Raw genomic sequence first — 13,357 nt, 5'->3', positions numbered from 1 at the left:
CACATGTTGAGTGTTTACACCTCAAGAGTACTGACGTACTTCATGTAGCAAGTGCCAAACATATTGTTTAGAAGCTTAGGGTTTCTGTGAAGGACACTGACCTGTTGATAAATGAACTTTCTTCTTATGTCTGTTTAAAATCAGCTTTGGGCCAGACCCTCTAGATATTGATTTCTCAATTTGAAGTGCAGTTACTTAACTCAATATTTTATTTTTTTATATTTCTGTATCTATTTCTCTGCTCTGATTGTCCAGAGTATAAAATGCACACTGCCATAAGGCACACAGATCGCAGATGTTGGTACATTTCTCTATGTATTACATTTCTATTTGTACACTCTTTAGAAATCTTTAGGACTGAACACCCTTGACATAGCTGACTGACAAAAAATACAGAACTCTGCAACTGGTTGTGGGCATGTCAAAGGGCAAAAGTGGTTCAAATACACCACTGAGTTCATTTTGGTTTCTGTTTCTGTTAATACTGTGCAAAAAACTAAGGATTCGATTAAAATATTGAGAAAAAAGCAGAATTTGAAAAAAAAAACAGAACAGCATGAAGTCCAGGATAATGATTCCACGATTCCACTATGTGTATTAGATGCTGAAAGAGTAGGGTTTGTAAATGACAACTGAATGCACAAACACTTTTAAGCAAAGGAAAGTCTGGACAATTTGTGATGACAGTCATAAGTTTCATGAGAGGCATAAATCTATTTCTTCATAATTATTGAGGCTTCTGGACATCCTGTTTACCTTATGTGCCGGAAAGTCACCAGTTCATTAAAAAGCATCAAATTATACTGAGATTGTTCATTGGAACATACTGTAAGTACTAAAAACTATTTTCCTAGCAGGTCTTTTGGAAAAGTAAAATCATCCAGTTCCCAGCTCATTTATACAACAACAAAGTATTATACTTATTTTACTAATTAGGAAATACCAAGTTTGGTAATATGTGATATTATATATGCTAATTATGTATTCAGTATTAACTATATAATTATATCTGTTATATATGTATGGCATATTGTGTTATAACTACTAAATATGTATTTTAGTAAAATATTATATGGGATAAAAAAACATCATCTTTGAAAATAAAATGGTACCAAAAGAAATACTTTGGGAATGAGCATTAAAGAGAACAGAATATTTATCCTTGAGCATTTGAAAATCAAAAACAGCACAATTCTACAAAAGGATAAAGCTGTACTTGCCTTCTTCGTCAACCTCATATTTTTCAATGAGTGAGCACGCATCGCTCGCTGTGACAGCCTCAAGCTGTTCATGTTGTAGGAACTGTGCCAAATCCTGTGGGCTCATCTTGCCTTCAGTCTGTGCATATTTGGTGTAGATGACATTAATCTCCTGTCTATAGGTCAGGATTTTGTAGAACTCCTCGATTTCAGAACCCTCCAATGTGCCTGATCTTGATTTGTCACATTTCTAAGAGGAAATACAGTATATATTTAAAGTGTTTGCTGTACCATGAAGATTTTTTCAATACATCATTGTTTATATATTGCAGAATATGAAACCAAAACAACAAGATAATCTATGCTATTTATGCTATCTTCAATATTTACTTGCTGTAACCTTTGCTTTTCTGGTTAATCCTGAGGTTTGGCTGCACATTTATTATTTCTCATGTCCAGTGCACATGACCTGAGTTTTTATTATGAAAAATTGGATGTATGCATGTCACAAATAACTCAGTCTCTAACTCCTTACCACAAAGATAAGATCTGCGTAGGATTCATTCACTTCGAAGTTGATGTGTTTTAGAAATGACTTCATCTCTTTTAATGTCATCTTATTGTCTTGATTCTTGTCAGCCTTCCGCATGCAGCTGTATATCCAGCTAAGTCATTGATGTAAGGACAAACACATGGATTTCTGAAATAGCATAAAAGAAGTTACACTGCTCAAACTGTACGTTATGCAGCTACTGTATATGGATTCAAACCTGTGCCTATGAGGTGCTGTTTAGGCCACTATTCAAACTTTACCTCTCATACACACAAATTGCTCTCACATTCACACAAAATGCTCTCACACTCTCCATTTTACCTCGCACAAACACATAAAACACTCCTTCACAATGTGAACGTGAGAGACAAAACTAATGAATGTGAGTGCATTTTATGTGTATGTGAGATGTAAAATTAATTAATGTGAGAGCGTTTTGTGTGTGTATGCGAGAGGAAAAATGGAGAGTGTGTGAGCACTTAATGTGTATCTGAGAGATGAATTATGGCCCAATGTAGGCTGTCCGTGTAAATGGCACAATGTGATTGGTTGAGAAAATTTATCAACAAGCTATCTCTTGCTCGCTCCAAGATGGAGGAAAGAAATCAACCACAACAAGCACTAAGCCAAGCCATGGCTTAAATTAATAACATCTGAATAGCTTCATTGTCATCAGCTACAATGCCTGCGATGAGTGTTCTTCCGTTTTCATGAGTGTTTTATGTATATGTGCAAGGTAAAACTAGTGAATGTGAGAGCTTTTTGTGTGTATGTGAGAGCTTTGTGTGTATGTGAGAGCAATTTGTGTGTGTATGAGAGGTCAAGTTTGAATAATGGCCTAAATGGCATCTTATATGTGCCCATACATTTACATTCACAATTGTCAAAACTCAGTGGTATATTAAGATGTGATAAATAAGAGTGTTATGAAATTGAGAGGCTTCTCTCACATTACATAAAATGCTTTAAGAAACATTTTTTTTTCTACAGTATGTAGGATCATAGTGTCCAGAAGTGGTTAGGATTATGATAATAAAGCTCGTTATTAACTATAGCACTTTCATTGTACGTCATCTCCAAGCACTGTCCATTAAATCAATCACACAAATAAGGCAAATATAGACAAAGTAAAACAGTAAATTAAACAGAATCATTCCACAGCCAGGGGACAGTGGAGGCAGGGAGTACTGCTGCTTACACAGGTCTTTTTACACTGTACATCTCCCAGTCTTAGGGTGGGAAGCTTGGGGGGAACAAAAGATGTATTTTAGATAAACAATAAAAATGTAAAAACATTTTTATTATCAGATTTTCTTTTACTCTCCTTTATACCTTAATCTGCTTTGTAAATCTAAAAAATGACAAAACCTTTTTGTATATAATGAATGCAAACTCTACTCTAAAGGCTGTGTATGTTCTTTTGAATTTTCCTTTTCCACGCTGTTAAGAAGACCACACAGCCTGTAGCAGCAAAAAAACTGTACTACAACAGACTGAAAAGGATACTGCTCTCTGTTCTGTTGCTGATTCATGCTCTTTGTGTGCTCAATGATCTTCTCCAGGCTAGTAACCCATTGCTTGGCTTCCTCTGGACTGTCAGCAATGAGGTCCAGGTTTTTCCTGTGACCTTTAAAGATGATAGAGAAGCAAAAGTCCTCCAGGCCGCCCTCTGTGTATTTCTTCATGCCCTCTGACTGCCGCCCAAACCGCACATCCTCAATGTCATCGATAGAGACTGGAAAACAAGCAAAGGAGCCAACTTAACAATTGTCCTCCTTCACTCACTATCACGGGCCTGCTAACTGGATTAGATAACAAGCACTGGTCATCTCTACAGCTGCTAAAAAAAATGAGTTTTCAAATTCAGAAAGCAACACGAGCAACTAGGCACCATAACATTTATCAACAGGACGTCTGCTCTGTCACCCTAACAACCTTGAAAAAAAAATCATTACTTTCCCACCAAACGAAACAATGGGCATGATGTACTGTATAAAGTGCATATGTACAATCTGCCAAGAGAATAGATGTAGCGTTTTCCTTTCAATGCTAGTTTTTCCTTAATATGAGGCTGTAGGAAAATAATATTTTAATTTATATTTTATTTATTAATATTAACCTTTTGGTGACAAACAACAATAACAGGTTTTGCCAGGTCCACTTATTTGCTACTGTATGTACTTACAATAACACCACCATTCGGATAACACTGCTCAAACTTGCGATTTATTATGTTGAAGTTTGAACGTTAGATGCCTCTATCTGAAATGTTTGCTGTAAGGAATACCGTAAAAAAGATTTATTGCTTGTTGCATAACAGGTTTACTGACATAGTGAAACTGCAGGCATTGATAATAGCTGTCATATGTAGTTATTGAATTTCTCACAACCAAGAGTTTCACAACAGCAGTTGAGTTTTACATTATTTCTATAAAAGGGTAATTAAACCCTGGCAACACGATACATTCTATAGTGATTTCTTTATATTTCTGTCTTATTACCACATCAATCAGGCAAGAACTATTTAACAAACACAGATGACAATTAACTGAGATAAGCAAAGGAAAAACAATTATTTTGTACAAAGATACTAGGTTACAGATCTAAAAGAAAAACAAGGGCTTGGCTCTTTAGGCAAGGTACTGTATATCTTTCAGGTGACTAAGAGACAAAACAGGTGGAGTAGCTGCTTTTTAAAATCATTTGTAAAACACAACATTAAAGCTGTAGACTTGTGTCTTTGGCAAAGCCTGTGCAATTGATAAGAAAAGCATAACATTCTGTTTCATCTCTGGAGTGGCTGTTCAAAGTATGTTTCAAACAGTCAAAAGGTTTAAATATAGTTTATTAGCAGTTCATAAAGGTAGAAAATTAATCTAACCTTTCTGAAGTCCTACAATGTCTGCTGGTACGATCACAACAGTGCTCAAAGTCAAGTTACTATCTATTCCTTTAAAAAAAAAAGTACAGTTGCGCATGGTTTTATTTCCTTCAAGTCTCAATAATAAATGCAGTCACAGATACTGCAATATTCTTGTTTTGGTGAGAAATGTCTCGTATGTCATTGCTTAACCAATATCTTTAGATAATAATTCCTTGCATTTATACAGAATTATTTATCCTTAATGATCTCAGTCTTTATCTTAGCCTGTCTTTATAGACATTATATCCTTGGTCCATGTGTCTTATAATTAGAGTATCCTTTTTTTATTCAATATCCTTTCATGACTGTATATGCAAACATTCCTGCTCTTATTGCACAAGAACAAGGGTGCAGGCCATCAGTCTTAATCACAAGGATGAGCTAATGCTTGCTAAAATGAAAAGAATAAAAGCAGGTAAAATAAAATGTGAAAAGTGAATTTGCCTGAGACATGAAAGACAGTAACTTTTTAAAGAAAAATATGGTTAGGGTTTACAAATTCCCTGATCACAAACCTTAGAGACAGGTCTCTCTGGCAGGTAACTACGCATTTCAGAGAATAGCTTCACAAGGAAACAAGAGCAGGTTCATAGAAATTTTATCTTGCACACTGAAAGAGGGCATTAGCACTAGGAACTGTATTGTTTCAGAGCAAGATTTGTAGCTCACTGGCAGGAAGGCTGCCTGGGAATACGCAGAGATGTCTGAATTCATATTTAAAGGCACCAGTACCCGTTATTTGATCTTTCAGTAAGAAACCACAATTTAAATTTAAAACCTAAAGTTCCATTACATTGGAACCCCCTATTAACACATCAGCTGTTTCCAGATGCACGAACTGCTGATCCTTTAGGACAAGACGTGTTTCCTTAGGCATTCATTATCGACAGAGATTCAGGAAAGGGACCAACTTTGACTACAAAGCCAGCACTTTCAGTTTTGGCTTCTATCATTTTTTTCTGTCCGTCTATCTGTCTGAAGAGTTTATTTTTAAATTTAAAGTACAGTTAAAGCGATGGTAGTCATTAGCATTAGGAAAGAGAGGCACATGAGAGCTTTTCACAGGACTGCACATAGCAGTACTTCAAGCTATCAAGTCGTCTTATTATATTTATCTCAGACATATTTCAGTAGTAGATTTCATTAGCAAAGCTAAACCTGAGCTAAACACAGTTTCCATTCTAATGATATTCATATTAATACATATTCTAATAATAATAGGCCTGAGCAGGACTGGTTGTATGTCTAGATAGGAAGACTTGAAGCAAAAGGAAACACACGGGGGGAAATTAATCTTAAAACTCAAAAGAAATAATAGTCCCTGTTAAAAATCTTAATTTGTCTCCTGTTAAGCTTTTTTTATTTAAACTGCATAGAAAAAAAGAGAACGACGCACCACATTAAGGATATTTTGAAAAGTGTCTCAGTGTTAATACACTCCCCTGTGCATATATGATTACACATTCAGCAAGACAAGAGAGAAAAATAATCCCCATTGAACAAACACCAAAAGACTTGAGAGCGAAAATCACACTGGGCTCCTAGAACAATCAACTGAAATAGTTGGTTAAGAAATACCATGGCACCAGCCTTGTTTATCTGTCTTGCAGTGCTACACTGCTATTTTCAGTGACCCTAGACAGAGAGACTAATACCAAGATTTAGTTATACGTGAGAAAGGGCAGCTGGCACACGTGCAGTCTCACCACAGACTGTCAGCTCTATGAGTGTACATTTCAGCAAGGAAAATGAAAATAAGCTATTTAGATGTTGCACAAGGATAATGGTGATTTGTTCTATACTCAAAGTATCTGTTGTGTGTTCAATATTCTTCAGTTCCGAATGTTCCAGTAACACACTGAAAGTTTGTCTTTTTCTTCAAAAGGCAATTCATTATGCTAAAGAAGTGATATAAAAAGTAGAAAAAAATACAATTAGAAAACACAGAGCTTGCAGAAATCTACAGCTTTTTTTATCACAGTTGAAATACAAATTAAAAACTACATTTCTTTTTAAAAAAACAACAACCACAAGTTGAACCTGTAATGGCAGTGATGCTAGGGTTTTTTTATACTGTATATTTAAAATTGTTACCCCTTTAGATGTGATTTAGCTTCCCACACCACTTTTCACGTTTGGGCAAAATGTTTGACTTTCTCTCCCTGGCAGGATAGGAAAAATTTTGGAACGTCTTAATGGACACTACAGACAAAACTGGGATATCTTACAGATTTGTTTATAGCTGTCAATAGAGTTGTTGAGGTTGATAACCTGTTACCTTTGATCTCTGTACAATATCTGACTTTCTCCCTTACAAAACAGTACATGGTGTTCTGTTTCAGTGTTCAGCCTCTTTTAATACAGAGTGGCAATCACCATGACTTCTGGAAGCTTCTATATACTTTCAGAGGCTTGGTGAAAATGTTCTAGCTAGTTAAATTACAGGATATGAGTACATTTGAACATTGTGCAATATGTAACTATTTTTATGTGTATGCCTTTGATGTAAAGTATATTAGTCAATCCGTGTTTTATATTTCAACTACATTTTAATTCAGAAATGTTAACAACTGCTGTATATCCCGACAGCCCTTATATGATCCGGTTCCTTATATGCAAACATGGTTGCCTGTTAAATGACAAACAGAAAAAGAATAAATAAAAGACTGAGGATGAATCATTGGTCATCAGATGCTGGTGTCAGTTAGACTTTGCAATACATTGCCAAGGCTAAATATTCCATTTCATGTGATCACTACTATGGTAACATCTGGTTGTAATAAAAGGCAAATGAACGCCTATCTGTGGTCCATGTGGGTCCTAATGCCCCAGTATAGTGACGGGGACACTATACTGTAAACAGGCGCCGTCCTTGGGATGAGACGTAAAACCGAGGTCCTGACTCTCTGTGGTTATTAAAAATCCCAGGGTGTTTCTCGAAAAGAGTAGGGGTGTAACCCCGGCGTCCTGGCCAAATTTCCCCATTGGCCCTTACCAATCATGGCCTCCTAATAATCCCCCTCTTTGAATTGGCTACATTACTCTGCTCTCCTCCCCACTGATAGCTGATGTGTGGTGAGCGTTCTGGCGCATCTTCCAGGTGGATGCTGCACATTGGTGGTGGTGGAGGGGAGTCCCCATTACCTGTAAAGCGCTTTGAGTGGAGTGTCCAGAAAAGCGCTATATAAGTGTAAGCAATTATTATTATTCTTATTCTTATTCTTATTCTTATTCTTATTCTTATTCTTCTTATTATTATTATTATTATTATTATCTAACAAATTCTGCAAGGTTTTCTGACTCATAAGGTATAACTGGGTAAAAAAGACTGCCACAGCATTAAAGAGAACAAGGACATGCAAAAAGAGGAATTGAAGATATGATTATTAGTCACTTCTGTACAACTATACAATGCAGACTTTTGTTTTATGACGTTATATGAACAGATTTCAAAAGGTCCAATTAATGTATACAAAGCTACAACTGTAAGGCATTTCTTGGTACTTTGCGAAAAAGACAAATGTTATTAAATTTCTGGCCATACACAATATTCTGTTAAAAATGCAGACAGTACTATTAAAACTGACCCAAGTGTAAGGTTACAATTTGTTCAAACTCTGTAAGAACTAAGTATAAAGTCAGGATGCACTATGCATGCAGGTCTACAGTATATACAATGAAGTAAACACAAAAAATAAAAATGATCTTTTAATTCAATTCTACATTTTTACGGTTCTGTCATTGTGGCAGTTGCTTACATTTATAATTACGATGAACTGAGCCTTTTTGGTCATGAACAAAGAAGATAATGAGGGGTTGACTTTTGATTCTTGATTTCACCTCAAAAAAAGCAAATTACCCTCACTGACTCTCTAGACTGAGCTCTAAATCCTCAGTGTAAGCAGAACCGAACGAAGTTTTTAAATAACACTGTGTTCCGAGGCTGCTCAGTATGAAAAGCTTTAAAAACAAGTAATCAAGACTGAAAAGTAACAAACTCTTTCATTTTCTATGCAATGTTTAATATGTAATAGCAGGATATCATATAACACTAGGCTCCTGAAATAACAGAGGCCTAATCTGCAATATACAGAATTTTATATATACTATATAAAGAAAGGAGAGGTCAAAATTCAGTTTTAAATTGGGATTTGTTCTTTGCTATACTCTTGGCAGGAAAAAAATACTTCATAAAATAAAACATTAACCAAGTCAAGAATTCCATCATTTAAGTTCCCTATTTCTGAATGAAGATACTCTGCTTAGGGCCAACAGTGACTTGTGTTATCATGAGATAACACTGACTTTGTGCATGAGAAGCAGTTTATCTGCTTTGCCCTTCAATTCGTTTCCATAGACACAGCAGATTAGAGTGGGAGTTTAATGCCAGATGCAGTCCAGTTTACTGTATAATCTAATAAAGACGTCTGTTTCTTATGGCTTTAATTCTCTGGCTGCAACAAAGGAAAACTGCAGAGGAAATGTTTGCTGGGTGGAGTTTCAGTTTGGGATAGGGCAGCTGCATTTTTAAGATGTTTTTGTTTTCACAGAGGAAAACACAAAGGACCATTTTAACAACCCCCCTCAAAAAAAATATTATCTATTATTTTCCAAGGAACATCCAGCTGGTACTTCAGTTCACGAAGCAAGCCAAGAGATAATTATGAGATGTTATTTAGTGTTTCCAAGTTAAAAAGATCCTGCTGATGACTGATACAGATTAATCAGTGCTCTGTGTGAATATTAATAGTTATATAAATGGACAGTCACTGTCTGACAGTCGGCAGACAGAGCCTTATACATTTGAAATGGTTTTAATTAACATCAAATACTCTTTTCCTGAGTCTGTTATCTTCAATCGCTTTTGATCTTCTGAATGGTGTGTTGTGTTTCGGCTAACCTGTATGATTACCAAACTCAGTTTTTCCCTTATAAAGGTTGGGCTGCACAAACTCAGTCTAGTTTACTTCCTACCAATTACTTAACCACCTAATTCTAAACACTCCCTTAACTGCTCTAAGTAAACAAATAAGGTTAAGTTCTTATTTCACATACGCCGATTCGAAAGTATTAATTTTCCTTACACACTTGTGTCTATTACCCAGTTGACATTTCCCAGAATTATATTGGTGCTTCACAAACATTCTTCTCTGCTACATATAGGCACTACATATTGTGCTTATATGCAAATCATGATTTCTCAGTGTAAACCACAAGATACAAGATACTGTGGTATTTTGCAGATGGAACAGATTTCTGAGAGAAACACCATGTTTACATACATAAACCCAGCACCTATCATGTCTCATGTAGTTGTCATTAATGTTGATGTATGTTTTAAGCTTATTTGCATAATATTTAGACTTAAAAACAATGTGTCTGAGTTGTTTTGAAATCTTATTTAGTTCACACATTAAAACAGGATAATTTAGTTCAAGTTTTCATTTTAAGAACGCAAACTTACACGTCTGGGATCCCCGTGACTTCACAGGTTTTTGAGAATTGTACCATATCGTTTTGCAGTCCTCCTGCAGCTTGTAGAAACGCATCTTCCTCCATGAGCTAGACTTCACTTTCTTGAGATTACCGCCTGTGAGGAGGAACTTCAGATCCTCATCCCCTTCTAAGCCTGGGAAGAAAGAGAAGACATCGATTATATGAAAACTGTGCTAACCTGGACCCCAGCCTGTTCACAGACTCCTGACAGAGTAATTGGTAGAAAATACTTTACAGTGGACAACAATGCACAACTGTTCAAGAAATCTCAATGACACAATTTATTGAAACACACTATTCAAGGCTGTATCATTATCTATATTAAACCACAGTTCATTTAATATTCTTAACTTGAGGGAGGAAACTGGAGCTACTGGAAACCCATACAAATACAGGGACAACATACAAACTCCACACAGATAGCACTCAGGAATTGAGCCTAAGGCCCCATGCACTATGAGGCAGCAATGCTAACCACTGTGCCACCATGTCGCTCCAGGACAGTACCTATTTGCATCAAGCTTCTTTTGCTCTTAACTATTTCCTTTATACAGCACCACAGATGCACAACCAGGCTTTTTTTATAACTGGCCAACTTAACTTATAACAACTTAGTGTCAGTGTGGAATATATCATAAGCTGTAGTTCCCAGACACACCACATTTTTAAAAATAATTTTACAGCAATATTATAGAAATCAAGGGATAGAGGTGTTTTCAGTAACACAATAGCAACCCAACAGTAAAAGATGAAGTAAAATTTCTCAAAGATAAAGAAGGATTTTCATGTGATGACACACAATTTGCTGATGTACCGAATATACATTTCACTCAGGTGCTTACTATGCTATACTGTCAAGTGTAGTAGCACTTTGAGTTTGTACTGTACCACATGACCTGTTAGAAAAGTGTGGGAAACTCTGAACTGGAGGCATTAAGAAACGCCTTTCAAAGCACACAATAAAAAGTACATCAACAATAACCTGGTTGTGTTTCCTAAACCTATATCACGGACAGATGATACAACACTTACCAAGGAAGGAACATGCCTCAGGCTGAGGAAGGACAAGGTTCCATATTAAATATTAACATAGAATAGACAGAAGTGTTCCAAGTACTAGAAACACTTGAATTAAACAACTCTACATGCCTTAATGGTATTCTAATGATAGTAATTGAGGAAATTATTTGTCAGTAACAGTCATTAATGAAACTCTTCCAGGAGTCTCCTGAGATCTGTAACTCCCGAGACCCACTGACAAGAAAATTGCTAAGGTTTTGCCCATTCATACAAATGGTGTAATTACAAACAAAGTAATTACAGACCAATAAGCCTTGCTTTTATTACATATATGGTTTTGATGTTCGGTTATGGAAGCAACAATTATAACTAATCTAGGATAACCTGTATCAGAATAGAATTCTTAGAGATAGGCCATAGGGATTTAGTTAAGTTAAGTTAAAGTTACAGGTAGATGCTGCTTAACTAAACTGCTACAGTTCTTTGAACACATAACTAAATAAATGGAGTTCTATAAGGAAGTGATGGATACCAGCAGAGCATATGACATGATATATTCATATTTAAAGAAGGCTTGTACTCTTTATAAAAGGTTAATTGTCACACAATTGTAAAAATACATTTTAAAACTGAACAATTATGCAAGGATTTCCAAGCCATGTTGTTGAAGCTAACATTCTGGGTTCTTTAAAAAATCAGACCGAAATCCTCGTGTCAATTAGCAAATAGCAAACAAGCTGAGTTGGGCCTCATTTGCAACTGTTCTAATGTTTTAATGTCCTAATACATGGTACAATATATTGAAAATACAGCAGATAAATTATTAAGTTGTTTTATACTGCATTTTTAAACTATTGCTTACTTAAAATTTCTCAAAGCAAATCAAAGACATCCAGTAATACAGTATGCATTTTCTCCTGTATTGACATTGTGGCTCAACTTGCATTAACAAGGTTCATGGAAGTAACATGTGATGTTTAATTCACAGCTGTAAATACCTGTATGTTTGGGTAGAATTACTAAACCTTTCCAGCATCAAAAAGAATATTGAGAATTGAGAATTTGTATTAGAAAGTCTAACATTATCAAGCATTTTCTACCTGGATATGAGCTTAGCTATCAACAATTAAATAGGAAAATATTTCATTGTTTGAAATGAAAGAGAAACTAATCACTTTATCTTAAAATGTTCAAAAGGGCATCCCCTGTTATTTCTTGGAGAATGATTTTAAAAACTGACTGCTGGCTGTTGTCACTTCCATTGCTGTTACAGTAGTCATTCACATACAGCATTAGAATGGACACAAAATGTAATGTACACAAAGCCTAAGCATGTGGGCAGAATGTCAGTATGACTATTTCACATGATGTTTCCACAGACATCTCCTTGTGACATTTTCTGTTTCAGGAAGTACTATTCTTTGAAGAAGAAATGTTTTTGTATTTTTCAGAAATGTTTCATGAATTCGGGGCCGCATGGTGGAGCAGAGGTTAGAAATGCTGTCTTGTAGCACTGGGTCCCTGGGTTCAATTATCTATTTGGAGTTTGTAGGTTCTCTCTGTGTCCCCTTGTTTGTGTGGATTTCCTTCCACATTCCAAAGACATACTGGCAAGGTAATTAGCTCCTGTAAAATAGTCCCTGGTGCGAGTGTATGTGTGATTTGTCTGTTTGTGCCCTGAAATTGACTAGTGTCCTGTCCAGGGTATATCCTGCCCTGTGTCCACTGTTTGCCTGTTAGACGCTCACTCCCTCTTTGACTCTGTACTGGATAAGCAGATCAGCAAATTGATGGATTGGTTTTAGGAACTGAGTGGTTCTTTAATAACCACATTACTTGTGAAGATGCACTAATAAGCCACAGAGTTCAGTTCAGCCAGCAAAAAAGTATTAAAATCAATACACTTCTGATGAAGTCTGATATTATAATTAAACAGTTGTAAAATTCTGACTACTACAGTATATAGGCTTTAGTTAACAAAATATGTATCTTGCATGAAAATGAACCTATCTGTGTGAGCACTGAGATGCTTCACAATTGTTTTGAGTGAGCTGTTTATCAAAGGCTGAACAATTATTTGTTATGTGTTGTTTTCAGATTAGAAGCCTAATGCAACAGAGCTGGTCTATTTTGATACACAGACTGATCAAAAAGGTAACAGTTGCA

At 35.8% G+C, this 13,357-nt stretch overlaps 1 protein-coding gene across 2 annotated transcripts in view; it reads right to left on the bottom strand.

The window, feature by feature from the left end:
• The window catches only part of plcd1a (phospholipase C, delta 1a), a 47,319-nt gene that overhangs the window by 19,297 nt on the left and 14,665 nt on the right, over nucleotides 1–13,357 (bottom strand). For both annotated transcript variants that reach the window (XM_088642988.1, XM_088642987.1), the window contains exons 2-5: nucleotides 10,140–10,304; nucleotides 3,259–3,487; nucleotides 1,735–1,864; nucleotides 1,221–1,449 (exon numbers count right to left, since the gene is read on the bottom strand). In XM_088642988.1, coding sequence (XP_088499114.1) covers nucleotides 1,221–1,449; nucleotides 1,735–1,864; nucleotides 3,259–3,487; nucleotides 10,140–10,304 — 753 coding nt within the window. The remainder of the gene's footprint in view (nucleotides 1–1,220; nucleotides 1,450–1,734; nucleotides 1,865–3,258; nucleotides 3,488–10,139; nucleotides 10,305–13,357) is intronic.

This window comes from Lepisosteus platostomus, chromosome 8 (genome assembly GCF_059453375.1).
Source record: "Lepisosteus platostomus isolate fLepPlt1 chromosome 8, fLepPlt1.hap1, whole genome shotgun sequence".
Classification (NCBI taxonomy): Eukaryota; Metazoa; Chordata; class Actinopteri; order Semionotiformes; family Lepisosteidae; genus Lepisosteus; species Lepisosteus platostomus.
The sequence above is the reverse complement of the archived record's forward strand: the minus strand, read 5'-3'. Positions and strand labels throughout refer to the sequence as shown.